This window comes from Labeo rohita, chromosome 17, assembly GCF_022985175.1.
Source record: "Labeo rohita strain BAU-BD-2019 chromosome 17, IGBB_LRoh.1.0, whole genome shotgun sequence".
Lineage (NCBI taxonomy): Eukaryota > Metazoa > Chordata > Actinopteri > Cypriniformes > Cyprinidae > Labeo > Labeo rohita.
This window is the reverse complement of record NC_066885.1, coordinates 2279324-2299363: the sequence shown is the minus strand read 5'-3', so window position 1 is coordinate 2299363 and position 20040 is coordinate 2279324. Positions and strand designations below refer to the sequence as shown.

Below are 20040 nucleotides of genomic sequence, written 5' to 3'. Positions count from 1 at the left end.
CAGGATGAAACTGCGTAACTTCCTCTAAAAATAAAAATGACACAATCCGTAAGACATCTGATCAGTGCATGTTAAAACCTGCGAGTTTCAGTGTAAATGTTCTGATTATGCTGTGAAATGGTGTAGATGTTTTTTTTTTATTTATTTTTTTTCATAGTGATAGGAATGTTATCGTCCCATTGATGCAGTCCGGAAGGAGGAACGCCCAAAATATTTTGGCAGGTACGCACAAACAGACAGTTGAAGGAATCATAATTATGGCTTGTGTTTCCACTTCACTTCTCAAACCTGAAAGTCTACAGAAGTCTATAGAGATGTCAACCCACTTTTGTTTAAAATAAGAAATTTGAGAAGATGCATGCAAAACAAATTTAAAGCAACCATCTTTCATGTTGCAATTAACAAACTTTTCATTAAATTCAAAGGAAAACAATTATATGCTCTTCATTTGCATATGAGGTGATTAAAGACAGGAGGGCGTTTTACATTTGTAGTCCTTCTTATCCAATGATTTACACCCATAAAACACATCCTCAATCATATAGAATTAATAACCAGTTTTATTCAGCATTAAAATTAAGCATCAAGGCGTGAAAAAAATGAAAAGCCAAAACAGCAGCTTAAAAAAAGTTACATTTAAAAAGTCATTGCATTAGATAACAAACACTGGCATTCAAAATTTAAAAAAAAGAGCAGTACTAATGTTTGTTTTGATATTTTATCTAATGCAAATGCATTCAGTCAGATGTTTTTAAGTTTGACTTCAGCGTGCAAATGCTTTTTTGGGTCACTGCATTGCTCGTAAATTTTTATCAGATTTAACTTTGAAGTGTCTCATGCAAAAGAGGAAATTGCAATTTTGGTGCTATTTGTAAAAGAAAATGTAAAAATGAAGCAAGGTGATAAAGTTTGAGTGCTTGACGCTATGTTAAGTTTTAGATGAGTTATGAAAAGATTACAGTGTTTGAATGGTTAATGTTTGTCTTATATTCTTCTGAAGAATAAAGCACTGGGTGTTTGCTCCGTGAATCTGGATTAACTCGCTCTGCGTTTGTAAAGGGTGTATGAAAAATCGCATAAAGGCTTGTACAGCTATCACCTATAATTGATTTAATAAAGGATGTTAAAAAGCAGATATTAGCCGTGGGAGAAAATGTGCTTAATTATCATTAACATACTGTGTTAAAACAAAAAGACAAGTTCATATTCTTTATGCAAAATGTAAGTTTTTCCCATGTGATTAATAAACGGACATTTTACGGACAGGTTTTGAGATTCTCATCTTGTCACAGTTACTCTTGCAAGGTTATTATTCATACACACCTAATTGTGACTGTGATTAGTTATATTAACATAACTATGATGTCAGTGTTTGTTTTGAGAACAACAGAACTTCATGCCAAGAAAGTGAGCGTTCTAGACCGTGATCCTTAAAAACTACATAATGAATTACAGGTTTGGCTGTAATTATCATTTTAGAACACTGACACACAGATTGATCCAAAATGAAATGCGATTGCTAAGGTGTTGCTTAGAGCCCACACTGCAAAAAAAAAAAAAAACAACAATAGATAATAAGTGCTTTTGTTTTTGAAGTTTTGTTTTCAGGTACAATTGTCTAAACATTCTTAAATCAAGATATATTTGCTCGAAAAGCAAAAAGTGTTTAAGATATTAAGTGTTGTTTTCTTAAAAAATAATAACAATGCAGTCAGTTTTACCTCAAAACAACAACAAAAAATATAAAAATATGAAAATAATAATCTGCCTGTGGAGTAAGAAAAATTATAATTGTCTTGTTTGAAGCACAAATTCACTATATATATATATATATATATTAGAAAACAAGACTTAATATCTCGTCATTTTGCTTTTCAAGTAAATGTATATTCATTTAAGAATGTTTAGATATTATACTAGAAAACAGGACAAAAAGCTGAGTAAGAATATTTATTTATTTATTGCATTGCATTCATAAGTTTTACAATATTAATATCATATATATCCTGTTAGTCTTTTGTAAAACTTGTAAAAGAATGACATAATTTTGGAGGAAAAACAACTGCCCAAACATCAATAAGTTTTGTCATTTTTATTAGTTGTTTTTTAGTAGTTTTGTTTTTTATATGCCTTCATAAATTTTTGTTAGGTTTCATTGTAAGTTTTTTAGTTATTTTAGTATTTCAGCTAAAACTAAAAGAGTTTTTAAAAAGTAGCACTGACTTTCAAATTTTCATACTGCATTTTATTTTATTCCAGTTAATATTTATTTTATTCCAAGTAATGAAAATGTTATTTGTAATGATTTTTGAACAGAGCTTTTTTTTTTTTTTTTTTAACTATTTTATAAAATCACTTCCCTGAATGTCAACATAAGCAAGAATATTCTAGTTATGACAAGTGAAAGATCTGGGTTGAGCCCTAGTATTAACAGCATTAATAACAACAAATGTATAGGGTCACTCCTTAAGCTCCTGACACTTCTCGGCACATCTGATTAGTCGCTCAGTAGTGGGCGTGTCCGATCAGCAATAAACCTGCTACTATTATGAGCTTTAGGTTTATTTTTAAAAGATCTTGGTGTTTCCAAAAGACTTGCAGTGCAGCATTACTTGCTGTCTTGTTTTTGACATTGGATCTACGCCTTAAAATGTTATTGATACTCAGATTTAATAGCTCAAACGTGTCTATTTTTAATTGGCCTACTTGTTTACAATGTTTTGTGTTGTGCATTATTTTTTTCTGATATTAAGTATTACAAACACATTACAAATTTTAAACAAAACATGATATTAAAGTTCACAGCATAAAAAGATAAAATATTACTATAGATAGATAGATGTGAGATAGATGTGCACTTCATGGGAAGGCACAAATATATAAAAATGTTTGATAAGCACAAAGAGCAGGTATCTCAGTGTAATATAAAGCCACAGTGCTATCTGAATGCATTTTGTAATGGCCTGCGTACACATGTGTAATGTTGTGGAGATGACCAGTCATGCAGCAAAACACTACATAGTTTCCCCTCGAGCTACAGGTGTGGTTTACGCTTAAAGTTTCAGGTGTGGCCACATAAACACAGACATAATTTGCTGCATATTTATACAAACCGGGTTTCACACACTGACACTCTATATGCTGAACCAAATCACCTGTACAGATAAAAAAACACACATTTAGTTTAATCCCAACATTCCCGATCAATGTATAAAGTGCAATCAAGAGATAGGAACTTTATATCATTGTATATGGAAGTGTCCCCAAGTTGAATGTTTTTGGGGAAAAATTCTAGACTTTTTATCTCTGGTGTTGAAACAAAATGTTCCTAAATGTCCTAAACTCTGTACACTAAATATTTTCCCTGTAACGTGCACTTTTACTAGCTCTGATAAGAAAATGTTGATATTCTGTTTATTACAAGCAAATCTTATAGTAGCTCGTTACTGGAAAAACACAGAAAGCCCTCATTTTAAACAATGGCTACAAGAATTGTCTCATTGTTTGGCTTTAGAAAAACTGACATATATTGTTAAAAGAAAACCTAAAAAATTCTTGAAAGTGTGGAAACCCTTAATAGGATGTTTGAAGGAAGCTGATCCAAATCTATATTCTGGGTAACTTGGCTTAACATTTATCACCTTAGGATATCAATGTACCATTGTTTTGATATCTAAGTGTTTATGTATATGTACATATATTTATATATATATATTTATTTATTTTTCATTTAAAGCCATTTTTTTCTCTTTGATTCTTTTATTATTTTCTCTTTTCATGTTAAAGTTCATAAAATCAATAAAGACAGTGTTGAAAAAAAAAAAAAAAACACACTTAACAGTCTCTTCCCAAAGGCACTATTTCTTTTATATATAATTTAGATTGGCCACACTTCTAGTTTTAATTACACTTTGCTTTATTGTTTTATATACTGTATATATTGCCAAAAAGACTTAATGAAGTGCTTAATAGACTCAAATACGTCTTATTTTGCAACGCGGAAGTACGATGTATTCTGTAAACGTGATGAAACTTCCGGTTCATTTGTAAATAACTAAAAGGATAACACTGTAAAATAAACTAGATGAGTAAAGTTTGAGAACAAACTTTAAGTTGGCTTGAGAAAGCCTAGCCTGAAAGTTTGAAGCAGTTGTAAAAGTATGAAAGCAGCTAGCATGATTTAACACATTGCTTACATGATTTAACATGTTGTTAACATGTTTTGGCATGATTAGCTTGTTGCTTGTATTTTTATAGGCTAATTACAATGTTGTCAGGATGATTAACATGTTGTTATCATAATTTGCAAGTTACTAGCACGTTGTTAGCATTTTTCTGTCATGATTAGCATGTTACTAGCATGTTGCTAACATGATTAGCAAGTTACTAGCATGCTGCAAGCTGATTAGCATGTTGTTAGCATGTTTCTAACATGATGAGCATGTTACTAACATGTTAGCATGTTTCTAGCATGTAACTAGCATGTTGCTAGCATGATTGGCACATTACTAGCATATTGTTAACATGTTTCTAGTATGATTAGCATGAAACTAGCACGTTGCTAGCATGATTACCAAGTTACTAGCATGTTGTTAGCATGATTAGCATGTTACTAGCACGTTGTTAGCATTTTTCTATCATGATTAGCATGTTACTAGCATGTTGCTAACATGATTACCAAGTTACTAGCATGCTGCAAGCTGATTAGCATGTTGTTTTAACAACATGTTGATTTAACATGTTGTTAACATGTTTTGGCATGATTAGCTTATTGCTTGTATTTTTATAGGCTGATTACAATGTTGTTAGCATGATTAACATGTTGTTATCATAATTTGCAGGTTACTAGCACGTTGTTAGCATGATTAGCCGGATTAGCATGTTGATAGAATGTTTCGCACATGATTAGCATGTTACTAGCATGTTTCTAACATGGCTAACATGTTACTAGCTTGTTATTAACATGTTTCTAGCATGAGTAGCAAAGTTGCTAGCATGTTTCTAGCATGATTAGCATGTCACTAGCATGTTTCTGGCATGATTAACAAGTTGCCATCGTGTTTCTGGCATGATTAACATATTTTTTGCATGATGTTAGCATGATTAGCATGTTACTAGCATGTTGTTAACATGATTAGCAAGTTACTAGCATGCTGCAAGCTGATTAGTTTCTAACATGATTAGCATGTTACTAACATGTTGTTAGCATGTTTCTAGTATGATTAGCATGTAACTAGCATGTTGCTAGCATGATTGGCACATTACTAGCATGTTGTTAACATGTTTCTAGTATGATTAGCATGTAACTAGCACATTGCTAGCATGATTACCAAGTTACTAGCATGTTGTTAGCATGATTAGCATGTTAATAGCACGTTGTTAGCATTTTTCTATCATGTTTAGCATGTTACTAGCATGTTGCTAACATGATTACCAAGTTACTAGCATGTTGCTAACATGATCAGCAAGTTACTAGCATGCTGCAAGCTGATTAGCATGTTGTCAGCATGTTTCTAACATGATTAGCATGTTGTTAGCATGATTAGCATGTTACTAGCACGTTGCTAGCATGTTTCTATCATGATTAGCAAGTTATTAGCATGTTGTTAGCACGATTAGCATGTTACTAGAATTTTGTTAGCATGATTAGTAAATTACTAGCATGTTGCTAGCATGATTTAGATAGATTAAAAATATTATAAATATTAGAGTGGAAGCTTAAATGAGTCTAAATTGATTAGAAATAGTACATAGAAGGGAAGCTTGATTGAGCCTCAAGGGATTCTGGGAGTTTAGATTTGAATTTTGTCAGTTGGAGTTTGAATAGTGTTGCTCATTTGAACGTTCCGTCAATGTAAGTCTATGGGATATTTGGTGGTTTTGATAGTCTGGTTTATGAAAACCGTAAGCCGGATCAGTCTGAAAAGATACAGCACACCGAGTCAGACCAGTCTGAAGGTCTGGGCCGAGTTTGGTGGTTCTAGCTTGAAAGCTCTAGGAGGAGACTCATACCGAAATTTGGCTCAGAAGAAGAAGAATAACTAGATAAAAAAGTTTGTCGAGACAAACTTTAAGTTGGCTTGAGAAAGCCAGAACAGAAAGTTATAAAATGTTTGAAAAGTTTATAAAGTTTAAAAAGTTTAAGAAGTTTTACAAAGTTTTACATTTGATGGTTTTCAGTCTGAAATAGTTTGAAGTCTAAAGTAGTTTTAAAAGGTTAAAGTTTGAATGTTTTGAAGGCGATACAGTCTGTCAGAGATAGATAGATAGATAGATAGATAGATAGATAGATAGATAGATAGATAACATAATTAGCAAGTTACTAGAATGATTCTAGCATGATTAGCATTTTACTAGCATGTTGCTAACATGTTTACCATTTTATTAACATGATAACGGGTGGTTGCTAGGGTGTTGCTATGCGGTTGCTAGGGTACTCGGGGTGGTTGCTAGGGCGGTTGCTAAGGTACCCAGGGTGGTTGCTAAGGTGTTGCTATGCCGTTGCTAGGGTATCCAGGGTGGTTGCTAGGGCGGTTGCTATGCAGTTGCTATGGTAACCAGGGTGGTTGCTAGGGTGGTTGCTAGGGTACCCAGGGTGGTTGCTAGGGTGTTGCTATGCAGTTGCTAAGGTAACAGGGGTGCTTGCGAGGGTGTTGCCATGTGGTTGCTAGGGTATTCAGGGTGGTTGCTAGGGCAGTTGCTAGGGTACCCAGGGTGGTTGCTAAGGTGTTGCTATGCCGTTGCTAAGGTATCCAGGGTGGTTGTTAGGGTGTTGCTATGTGATTGTTAGGGTACCCAGGGTCATTGCTAAGGTGTTGCTATGCGGTTGCTAGGGTACTCAGGGTGGTTGCTAGGCCGGTTGCTAAGGTACCCAGGGTGGTTGCTAAGGTGTTGCTATGTCGTTGCTAGGGTATCCAGGGTGGTTGCTAGGGAGTTGCTATGCAGTTGCTAGGGTACCCAGGGTGGTTGCTAAGGTGTTGCTATGCCGTTGCTAGGGTATCCAGGGTGGTTGCTAGGGTGGTTGCTAGGCCATTACTAGTTGTCACAGATCATTACTATGGAGTGTTATAGAGTTCTTAGCATGCTCTGAACCTGATTTAGCACTTATCTAATCACTTTTAGCATGTAGGTATTCACTGCTAGCATGACTAGCATCTTAAGGATTCCTATTTGCTAGCATGAGTCAAAAGAACCAAGTCCCATGTCTCTATGATGTTCTGATGTAGAGATATAGGACTTGCTAAATGGTTGCTAGGGTAATCTGTTTGGTTGCTAGGGAGTGGCTTGAAAGCTGCCAATGATGACACACCAAAGGCTGCTTGCCAGTATGAATGATATAAACCAGCCCCCATGTCTCTATGACATTCAGATTTGAAGATATGTCTGTGTGGGTATGGGTTGCTAGGGTGCTAGATAGATAGATAGATAGATAGATAGATAGATAGACAGATAGATAGATAGATAGATAGATAGTAATGGGTGCTTTCTCAAGCCAACTTAATAAATAATGATAAAACTAATTGTGCTGCAACCCAGTGCGCTCATAATTACGAAAATATAGTAAAATAATGTGATAATAAATACCAGTCTATAATGTAATGCAGCATTTCGTACTATTTTTGTAAAACTAAAATAACTGGAAAGGGACGACACCGGAAGTCTCGCACATTCCAGTTACAACGTGGTTGAATCCTTACAATAAGTACAAAAATACTGACTCTCTAGTTTTTTATTTTATTTATTTATTTTGGATAGCTACACCGTTTTATAAAAGTACAGAGATACTAAATTGAATATTCAAGGCAGTTCGGACCACGTGGTTTCGCGCTTTTATTGTTGAGCAGCAGGTGGCGCCAAATCTAACACAGTGACGTCAGTCGCTCAGGCCTCAGTTCAGTCAGCTAGTCATGAATTTGTTTTTACCTGGTTGGCAGGTAAGCGGATCGACCCACATCCACTGAGTACCGGTTTATCTGGTTTATTTGATCTAATTTAATCATCATAAAATCATAATTGCATCTTTTAATGTCTAGACTGTCATAGAAAGTAAAAATGTTTACTGACCACAGTCGAGTTTGTGAAGTTACAACACAAACAAACAGCGCTAACCAGATTTAGTGGTTTATAAGCAGGAAATTAAACCACATCCCAGATTAAATGTTCCAGATGTAGCCAAAATACATTTTTGTTTTAAAAAACAGTGACATTTATGCTTATTTCAACCGTTTGCAAGTAGTAGTTAGTAAAATACTTCAAAATGCTGTTGAGGAGGCTAATGTAAATTAGTTTGGTATTGGTTTATGCTTGTTTTTGCTGGTTTAAAGCTGGTTTGTTTGCTAGTCGAGTTGGTGGATTTTCTAGTTATTAATATAGTAAGCTAATATGATATTGCTGGTTGGGAAATTGAGCAAGAATGTTAAAATAGCTAATATATATTGAAGTAATGTTGCTTTACCATGGTATTTTGATGTATTTGTATTTATGATGATACATACTGGTACTGTATTTCAAGTACGATTGAATTACCATGGTACATGTTCATCTTGGGCTCTTTTACACTACCAGTCAGAAGTTTGTGAACAGTAAGATATTTAATGTTTTTTAAAGAAGTCTCTTCTGCTCACTAAGCCTGCATAGACAGTAAAAAAAAATCATAAATATTTTTACTATTTACTGTAAGTGCTTTCTATGTGAATATCCATTAAAATGTAATTTATTCCTATGATCAAACCTGAATTTTTAGCATCATTACGTCTTGTCACGTGATCTTCCAGAAATCATTCTAATATGCTAATTTGCTGTTTAAGAAACATTTTTATTATTATTGTCAATATTTAAAACAGCTGAGTTAATGTTCTTCAGGGTTCTTTGTTGAATCGAAAGATCAAATGATCAGCATTTATCTGAAATTATAAGCGATGTATTCTACGATGTATTCTGTAAACGTGAGAGACTTCCGGTTCATTTGTAAATAACTGAAAGGATAACACAGTAAAATAAATAAATAATAATAAAACTATTTGTGCTGCAACCCACTGCGCTCATAATTACGAAAATATAGTAAAATAATGTGATAATAAATACTAGTTTATAATATAATGCAGCATTTCGTACTATTTTTGTATAGTACTGATCAAATGATCAGCATTTATCTGAAATTATAAGCTTTTGTAACATTATGCACTATACCATTCAAAAGCTTGGAGTTGGTATAATTGTTTTGGGGAAAGAAATTATAGAAATGAATACGTTTATTTAGCAAGTATGCTTTAAATTGATCAAAAATGCTGGTAAAAGACATTTATGATGCTACAACAGATTTCTATTTCGGATAAATGCTGTTCTTCTGAACTTTCTGTTCATCAAAGAAACCTGAAAAAATTATACTCAGCTGTTTTAACAATAATAATAATAATTGTTATTTCAAAATATAATCAAATAGAGAATAGTTATTTTAAAAAGTAAAAATATTTTAAAAATTGTACTGTTTTTGCTGTATTTTTTTGATCAAATACATGCAAGCTTGGTGAGCAGAAGAGACTTCTTTAAAAAGCATTTCAAATCTTACTGTTCATATACTTTTGTATAGTGTATAGTGTATATTGGTTATAAATATGTAAACACACATGCATCTTACAGGAATCATCATGCAACACCAGGAGCATCACATCATGTTCATGGACTTCTGTGAGGACAGACACTATCTGCTGGAGGATGATGTGAGTGTTTCGGATGCTTTTTGTTGTCATTGTTGTCACAAAAGTCCTCGAGACCTTTGACTGTGATTTGACCCAGAAATACCCAGTTAAACATGTGGAGACCACCTACTACTTACACTTATTTTTATTTATTTTGCAGTATTTAAGCAACTTATAGTTGAAGAAAATCACTAGTAATTTGTCTTAAGAGTCAATAGAATTTATCCATCTTATTCTTTAATGTGGAAGTAAGCCTATGGGCGAGACTTCCAGTTCATTAGCTGCTATGGGGAAATAACGAGAAGATTAACAATGTGCTGTAAATGGTAAAACTGTTTGCTCTACAAACCGGTGTGTTCATAATTAAGATAATGCATTAAGATAATATGGTAAGGCACACCAATTTGCAATATTAAGCAGCAAAATTAGCTGTTTTGTACAGCTAAAAATAGCTGAATACAGATGAGACCGAAATCCACACCCATAAAAATGACAAACGGCCGTGCCCGTTCTTATTGGGAAAAATAAGGTGGATACGCATAAATAATAAATAAATAAGTATACAAAGGTATTTATTTATTTTAGAAAGGGATTTATTTATTTATTTCATTATGATTTATTATTTTTTATTTAATTTGCTTTTTATAATTTCTTTTCAACCCGTTTCAAAGCCGAAAGATGTAAATTATTTCATCTTTTTTTAAAAAAGTGTTTAATTTAGAACTTTTTAAAATTTGTTTGTTTGTTTATTTATTCTTTTTTTTGTCTTTCTGTTAATTTATTTAGACTTTTTTGTGATTTAATTACTTAATCTTTTTTAGACAGTGTTTAATCTTTCCATCTTTTTTAAAAAGTTTTATTTATTTATTTATTTGATTATTTGATTTCATTTGATTCATTTGATTTTTAGAAAGGTGTCTATTTATTTATTTATTCATTTGATTATGACTTATTAATTTTATTTTTTCGCCATTTTATGACTTAATTATCTTTTTAACCCGTTTCAAAGTCAGAAAACATAAATTATTATTTTTTTTAATTTTTAATTTAGCACTTTTCAAAATGTACTTATTTATTCTTTTAATTTATTTAGAATTTTTATTATGTAATTACTTTATCTTTTTTAGACAGTATTTATTCTTTATTTAGTTGTACTTTTTTATTTATCATTTTTACAACATAATTCATACTTTTTTTTTAGAAAGGAATTTAATCATTTATTTATTTAATTTTATTATGATTTATTGTTTTCATTTATTTTGCCTTTTTATGATTTAATTATCTTTTCAACCCCATAAAACTAAACATTTCGTTTTTTTTTTTTTTTTTTAGAAAGTGTTTATTTTAGAACTTTTTAAAAGGTATTTATTCATTGATTCATTTATTCATTCATTCTTTTTTTCTGTTAATTTATTTAGAATTTTTATGATTTAATTACTTCATCTTTTTAGATGTCAGATGTTTGGATGTTTCATCTTGATTTATGTAGTTGTATTATTTATCATTTTTATAATTTAATTCTTTTTTTTTTAGAAAGGTGGTTATTTATTTATTCATTTGTATTCATTTTGCATTTTAATGATTTAATTATCTTTTCAACCCCTGTTTCAACCCTGTCCTATTAAGCATCAGTATAGATGTGAGTACATTTTGTTTGAACTATTGCTTTAAATTGACTAGTGAGATTGTGAAAGGGAGCTTTTCTAAAAGTTCGCTGAGCCAAATGCACACACTCTCAAACATGTTGATTTCAAAATTTAATTCTTGAAAATTTGCACTCTAATATTTTAAAATCCTGTACTGAGAGTCATGAAATGAATGGATGTGATTTGTGGAGTTTTTCAGGGGTATGACAGCAGACGTGGGTGGGGGGGTGTGAGGGGTAATTTTAACTATGAGCGAGAGCTTTAGAGAGAGAGAGAGAGAGGCTGCGTCGTACGGGTGAGCGGCGGGATCCGTTAGCAGGGCTTTTCTTTGCGTTCGGGGATCTTGGCTCGCAGCCCAACTGGCGTTTTTGTAATCAAGGCATGATCCGGGACTCCATGCGCTTCTTCCCCGAGCCGCGTCGGCTGCCTGCCGTTTGGAAGGATCCCAGATTTCCCTGCTGACATGAACAGAGCTGTGAGTGCCACTGTTTCTCATTCTTCCACTAGCTTTTTCTCACTCCCACTCTTTTGTACACATCTTTGCTCCTCTCTGGATCCCGCTCGTTGCTTTTTCAGCAGTCTGGATGAGGATGGTAGCTGCAACTACGCTGGCCGTCACACGCGCGTTCGTATTACGTCCCAGAAGATCGAGGCCTCGGTTTAGGCACGAGAGCGTCCGTCAGCTGATAGTTAGAGCCGCTGCGTTGGGCTATTTGACATGTGATCCGTACAGATGAGTGGGAAGCGCAGGAAGCGGCCGCTGGAATGTTCCCTGTCCTTTTGCAGCATTGATGATTCACGTTGGCCCGTATTGCGCTGGATTTTCCTCTGTGTGTTTGTACCTCTGCGAGGTTTGTTTTGGTCCCCTGACAACCGAAGTCTCTGTGAGTTCTTTGCGCACTTCCCTTCAAAACACAATCGCTTAAGATGCTTTTTAAAGGAATCGTTCAGCCGAGTTCATTTAATCCTTTCCGACTTTCTTTCTTGTGATTTTGAAGAATGCTTAAAAGAATAGTTTAGCCAAAAATGGAAATTTGCTGGAAATGTGATCACTCTCAGGCTTTCCAAGATGTAGATGAGTTTGTTTCTTCATCAGGTTTGGAGAAATGTGTCATTCCATCACTTGTTCACCAATGGATGTGAATGGGTGCCGTCAGAATGAGAGTCCAAACAGCTGATAAAAACATCACAATAGTCCACACCACTCCAGTCCATCAATTAAGACCTTGAGAGGACAAAAGAAACAAATCCATCACATATTTTTGGCTAAAATACGAGTTCATAATCCATAATGACGCTTCCCCCAGTGAAATAGTGGTCTGGTCTGAATCAGGAGAGAAGTCTGCATAGATCAAGCACCGTTACGAGCTAAAACAGCTCAAATATGTGGCTGGATTTTGATGTGAGAAACAGCATGAGATGAACATTTTCACTGGAGCAAGCATTATTATAGATTCATATTTTAGCCCGAAGCAATGGTTTGAAGTTAAAAACATCTTAATGATGGATTTGTTTGATACAAACATGCTGCTTTTGGCTTCTCAAGATGTTAACTAAAGTGGTGTAGATTACTTGTGGATTATTGCAAAGTTTTATCAGCTGTTTCTCATTCTGACGGCACCCATTCACTGCAGAGGATCCATTGGTGAGCAAGTGATGGAATGCTGCATTGCTTCATCATCTATATCTTGGATCGCCTGAGGGTGAGGACATTTGTGACCCTGGACCACAAAACCAGTCTTAAGTAGGTATGTTTGTAGCAATAGGCAAAAATACATTCTATGGTTGAAAATTATAATTTCTTTTTTATGCCAAAAATCATTAGGATATTAGGTAAAGATGTTCCATGAAGATATTTTGTAAATTTCCTACCGTATATATATCAGAACTTCATTTTTGATTAATATGCATTGCTAAGAATTTTATTTTGAAGGAGTCCACTTCCAAAACGTAGATTCACATATAATGTACTCACCCCCTTGTCATCCAAGATGTTCATGTCTTTCTTTCTTCAGTCGTAAAGAAATTGTTTTTTGAGGAAAACATTTCAGGATTTTTCTCCATATAATGGACTGATATGGTGCCCCGATTTTGAACTTCCAAAATGCAGTTTAAATGCGGCTTCAAACGAACCCAAATGTGTTTGTAAATGATCCCAGCTGAGAAAGAAGGGTCTTATCTAGAGAAAAGATCGGTTATTTTCATAAAAATAATACAATTTATATACTTTTTAATGTCAAACGCTCGTCTTGTCTTACTCTGCCTGAACTCTGTTTTTTTCCGGTTCATGACAGTTAGGGTATGTCGAAAAACTCCCATCTCATGTTCGCTCCCAACTTCAAAATCGTCCTATATCACTGTTTTACCTTTTGTTAAGGGTGTTTGATCTTCCTTTCATGTTCATGTTGCAAAGACTGGGTCGGTACTTCTGCAGTGATGTAGGATGATTGTGAAATCATTTTTGAAGTTGAGGGAGAAAATACGATTGGAGTTTTTCGACATACCCTAACTGTCTGGAACCAGAATACACAGAGTTCAAGGAGAGTAAGGAGAGTAAGGCAAGATGAGCGTTTGAGAATAAAAAGTATTTAAATTGTATTTTGTTTATGAAAATAACTGATTGTTTCGCTAGATAAGACCCTTCTTCCTCGGCTGGGATTGTTTACAACTGCATTTGTGATCGTTTGAAGCCGCATTTAAACTGCATTTTGGAAGTTCAAACTCGGGGCACCACATCAGTCCATTATATGGAGAAAAATGCTGAAATGTTGCTGAAATCCATGAACATCTTGGATGACAAGGGGGTGAGTACATTATATGTGAATCTTTGTTTTGGAAGTGGAGTTTCTCAATGAAGGTGATTTTCTCAATATTTAGATTTTTGTGCACCCTCAGATTCCAGATTTTCAAATAGTTGTATCTCGGTCAAATATTCTATCCTAACAAACCGTACATCAATGGTAAGCTTATTTATTCAGCTTTCAGATAATGCAAAATGGGTCACATTTTTGCAGCGAATTTAGATTTTTGGCTGAACTGTCCCTTTAAGCCACTGTTTTCCATGTGATGCATAATTAAAGGAGAAGTTCACTTCCAGAACAAAAATTTACAGACAGTGCACCCCGTTGTCATCTAAGATGTTCATGCCATGTTTCTTCAGTTTTTTTGAGGAAAACATTTCAGGAATTATCTCCATATAGTGGACTTCAGTGGTGTCTGTCAGTTTGAACTTCCAAAATGCAGTTCAAATGCAGCTTCAAAGGGCTCTAAATGATCCCAGCCGAGAAATAAGAGTCTTATCTACCGAAAAAAATGTATATGCTTTCTAACCTCAAATGCTCGTCTTGTCTATTCTCTGCGATGCATTTGCATACTCTGTGTAATCCAGGTCAATACAGTTAGGATAGGTTGAAAAACTCCCATCTCATTTTCATTTTCTGTTTTACCTTTTTTTTGTTAAGGGTGTTTGATTACTTTGTAAACACTTGGTCGGTACTTCTCCGGCGATGTAGGACGATTTTGAAGTTGGAGAATTTTTCAACATACCCTAACTATATTGACCTGGAAGGCAGAGCTAGGCAAGACGAGAATTTGAGGTTAAAAAGTATATACAGTTAAATATGTTTTTTTTAGAAAATGACAGATTGGTTTTCTGGATAAGACCCTTTTTCCTTGGCTGGGACCATTTAGAGCCCTTTGAAGCTGCATTTAAACTACATTTCGGACGTTCAAACTTGCATTGAAGTCCGTTATATGGAGAACATTCCTGACATGTTTCTCTCAAAAAAAAAAAATTTTATGACCGAAGAAAGAAAGGCATGAACATTTTGAATAACTACCGAGTGAGTACATTATCTGTAAATTTTTGTTCTGGAATTGAACTACTCCTTTAAGATGCATTTGTAGATCTCCTAAAAGTATCCTCACTATATATTCCAAGTGTTCTGAAGTGAACATACTGAAGTTTAAGTGGTTATACACTGAAAATCTTCTTTCCTGTAGCTCTTAAATCTCATCTGCGGTTGCACATATTCAATTATGCCACATTTTCAGCAAATAACTTAGGACTTATGTTTCAGAGAATAATCACATGGCTTCAAGATGATGCTTTTATACTGCTTCTCTGTCTATTTTTGCAGCTTTTCAGTTGAAAAATCACCATCGTCTTCCACATTTCTTGCTTTCATGTTCCATGGAAGAAAGAAAGTCAAATGAAACAGCATGAGCGAGTAAATAATGGCTGGTTGTTTATTATGTTCTGCACCCACAATAAAGTGGACTTTACCCACATTTGAATTATTAGTGTGCATGTTTTTTCCCCAGACTTCTTGGTCTGGTCCCACATAATATGTCAATATGTCTTAGTGTGTTTAGTGAAACAGGAATGCTGAGAATCTTAACAAAGTTAAGATGTTTGGTGTCGTCTGAAGCAGAACTTATTCTGCTGATATTAACCAATTAGACTCCCTTAACAAAAAATCACATTGCAATGAATGTGAATCTGCAATGTGGGTCATGCATTAGAATTTTGTTTTGAAATAGCAAGAAAATTTGTGTTAACAGATATTTAGCTAGGCTGATAAACTGTTGATGCACCGTTGAACGACAGCAAAAATATAAACGAAAACATATTTTGCATTCAGAATTTGAAAACAGAACATGCTCAGTTGGAATATTTTGCTGGCTTGTGTTGCTTGCTGTCACTTTAAATGCGTGCAAACACTCAATTGCAGCCGCTGCGTGTGTTTCAGTGGGTTTGCATGAGTGTTGAGTCATTGTTCGGCTGAATTCACATGAAGTGACCGCAGGGAACAGCAGCTTTATCTTCCTCTTCTGTCTCCGTCAGATGAGATCAAATGTCAGTTTGAGAGGTGGATTTTAGCTAATAGTGATTCGTTTGTTAATATTTCTTATAATGCTGTGGCTTGGCCTTGAAATGCAGCGAGAGCTGCAGTTGAAGCTCGACCTTCAGTTGCACAGTAAAATTTGTGTTATTTGAGCTCTACAGTGACTAAATGATCTTTCTGGTGATGTAATAATGTGCACTAGCAATAGAGATGCTTGTTTTAGCAACCCAGAGTATTATTTAGTCTTTTGTTAGAGGATGCCAGACGCGAGTCTGTGATCTGCAGCAGTTTTCCTGCGTTTGCAGGGATAAAAGCGTGTTTCGACCTCGGGGAAACTCTGTTTTGTGCTGAGGTCTGACTCTGTTCTCTCTCAAATCTGTGCGAGCCTCTTCAGATCCAAATTTACTCCGTGTGGGAGTCGCTCTGGCCCGGAGTCTGTTGGGTTATTGACACCGTAATGCTGCTGCGGGTGCTTTTTCATTTTCTCCTAAAATCGGCAGATACTGAGAGATCTTGATGTTCGGTTCGATGCCTGATTTTACTGACATTGTGAATAGGATGCTGTGCTAATCGTTTTCTCTTCAGCTGTGCGCTGAAGTCTTCATTCCTCCGGCGTGTCCAGCATGTGCCCTTTTGCCAACTCTGCAGCCATTTAAAGAAACTGCAGCAGTTCAGCGTGCTGTGAAAGTGCTGCTGCGTCAGACACATTGCAGCCTTCGTGCAGGCCGAGCTTCACAAATCATGCAGGTCTTTGAAGGCCTGAATTTGTGGTTGTGCATTGAAACTGTTATGTAAACATGATTGTGATATTAAAAATGCATTCATTTATATATTTAGGGCCCTGTGAAATCCATTTTATTTATTTTTTTACAAATGCCATTTTATTTATTTATTTATTTTTTCCTTTAGTTTTAATTTGTTCTGTTTTCGTTTATTTTTTTCTATATATCTATATCTATATATCTATATATTTATATCTATATATATATATTTTATTTTATTTTATTCTATTTTATTTATTTATTTTTTTCATTTTTCTGTATTCCATTCTTTCTGTTTAAATTTTTCTGGATTAAATGTTTTGTTGTCATAATTCCCTCGGGATTCTGTTTTTTTTTCCTGTTTGTTTATTTTTTAATTTATTTTTTATTTTTCTGTGTTTTTTTTTTTTTCTGTTTTAATTTTCTTTTCTGGATTACTTTTTCCCCTCCATTTTTAGTTTTCTATTCCCTTTTTTCAGTTTTAATTTTTCTGGATTTTTTTTTTTTTTAATTTCTTACCAGTTTTCATTTTTCCTGGATTCTTTTTTTCTGTTTTAATTTTTGTGGATTCCTTTTTTTTTGTATTAATTTTACTGGATTCCATTTTTTTCTATATTCCATTATTCCATTATTTTTTTATTTCTTACAAGTTTTAATTTTTTCTGTATTCCTTTTTTTCTGTTTTAATTTTTGTGGATTCCTTTTTGTTTTCTGTATTCATTTTTTCTGTTTCTTTTTTTTGTTGTTTTTATTTTTTCCTTTTTAATGGTTAATTTCAGTTTTAGTAATCAAAAGTAATGTCTAATTTATTAAATTCATGAAATTTAACAGCAATTTATTAAAAATTTAACATCAAATAAATTTCTTATGAATGTCTTATGAAATCCATTTGATTTTTTTCCCAAATTATTATTTTTCAGTTTTAATCCATAAATATTTGTATTGTGGTATTACAGTTGTTATATAAAATTATTATATTATTTTTTATACTTTATACTTTATATTATAGTTAATGTGAAATTGTTTATTATTAATAATAATAATAATTTTACAGTAAACTATTACAGTAGTTACATTTTAATTTAGTTTATAGCTGTAATAAAATTTGGTTTATAATTAGTGAATTTTACAACATTAGCACTGTTATTTCCCTGTTTTTTGCTGCTTTGAAACAATCTCTATTTATTTATTTATTTATTTATTTAAATAAATTTGACTTTATGTCTGAAACAGGGGACTTCAAGATGACATAAAATAATCTAAAATAAGATTTCCCCCCCCATTTTATTATTTTAATTATATTGTAATTTTAATTCACTCCCTCAGCAAGCGTATTTATTTATTTTTTTATTTATATTACGGATTACTGCCGTTTTGGAAAACCTGCATATATTATAAAAATGTGATTTCTAGTCTTGTGAGATTTATTACATTGCATGACTTTTCCATCCCAATGGGCATTTTTATAAATAATATACTTTTTTCTATTTATGCCAAGCTCTAAAATATTTTATCGTGTAGAAATTGTGATTAAAAATACTTTTAAAAATCTTTGTCAAATAAATTGCACACAAATAGAAAATTCATGGGGCCTTCAAATATTTTTTTGTGGACAGCAGGGTTATTATAGTTTAATAATAATAATTATTATAATTGTACAATGCAATATTATAGTAGTTATTTTTATTAAATTATTTTTTAGAATTTTTATTTAGCAGTAATAGTAATAATAATGATAACAGCAGTAATAATAATAATAATTGTTGTTGTTATTTTACAGTCAAAATCTTGTGGTTTCCGAGTGTGTTTTGAGCTATAGCCTTTAATAATTGTGGTCACATGTGAAAGTCAGACGTCTTGAAACAGCTGACGGCATGAGGAGTTTTAATGCGCTGAGCTCATGTTGCCGCTCGTAGCAGCTGATGCTAATAATGGCACGTCCGTGTGCAATTAAACGCACAAATGCACGCGGTGTTAAAGAAGCATGTAAACATTCGATTGACTGTTGTGCAACTAGTCATACGCCATTGTATTTCAGTTTCAGCCCTTGACTTTTTCTTTTACGGGATTTGAAAGACATTTATGTAACATAAATGCAGCCCTATTTTGTAATATTTGGCTTTACGTAATTCCCTTATTTTTGCTCCAGACTGCTCTAATGTCTCCTCCACAAACGGGCAAGGAAAATGCGCAAGACCATTACCCTTCTCTGTAGAAAGAGTTTCATTTTCGTGCGAGACGCAGTAAATAACAGAAAGCCTGCTGGCAGACGTAATCTATGTGATCTTGCACAGATTGTTTGGATTATTGTGCTTGTGTATGTGATGTTGACATGTTCATAAACCGTTCAGAGTCCCACAGAAATGATGATGATGAAGAAGGAGCACAAAGACGCAGAGCTGGATAAAAAGATCGAGGCCTTACGGAAGAAAAATGAAGCACTTATGAAACGCTACCAGGTGAAAACATTGTGCTTGCACATTTAAAATCTGTCAGAAAACAAACCTCAGCTGATTAACGTTTGTAAACAAGTCACCAAACCTCAGAAATCATTTTATGTCTTTATTGTGAAAAAATAACATGGTAAGAGGTCAATGAGCCCATAAAAAAGCACTTTATCTCTTTGCCTTGCTGTTTTGTGATGTTTTGCAGGAAGTGGAGGAGGATAAAAAGAGGGCGGAGCAGGAAGGGATGTCACTGCACAGCAGGAAGGGAAAGCCTGATGATTTAACCATCACTATCAACAAATCCTCCAACGTGAGCTGCTTTATTCCTGCACAGACAAACACCAGACACTCCAAACCTGATGATATAAAGTCTTTAGCTTTGATTGTGTTGTTGAACTTACAGTGAGGATAGGAAAATGACTGGATTCTGAATCTTACGAACCTATTATAGTGACTGGTTGGTGCTTTATAAAGTTAGATGTGGTTTTAGTTACTTCATTTTTACACTCACGGTGTAGTACTTTTATAAAATGCAACTACATTTACACTTGGCATACATTTTGTCCATGTTATTAAAGATGACATCTTTTCCTAAATTTATATTTGCAACATTGACATGTTATTGAACTGAATTAAATAAG

The 20040-nt window shown here is 33.8% G+C and overlaps 1 protein-coding gene across 1 annotated transcript in view; it reads left to right on the top strand.

The window, feature by feature from the left end:
* Positions 1–7864: 7864 nt before the first annotated feature.
* Positions 7865–20040, top strand: part of LOC127179938 (coiled-coil domain-containing protein 9B) — a 43811-nt gene continuing 31635 nt past the window's right edge. The window contains exons 1-4 of the mRNA XM_051133773.1: positions 7865–7934; positions 9640–9719; positions 19304–19411; positions 19605–19709. Coding sequence (XP_050989730.1) covers positions 9648–9719; positions 19304–19411; positions 19605–19709 — 285 coding nt within the window. The 5' untranslated portion in view covers positions 7865–7934; positions 9640–9647. The remainder of the gene's footprint in view (positions 7935–9639; positions 9720–19303; positions 19412–19604; positions 19710–20040) is intronic.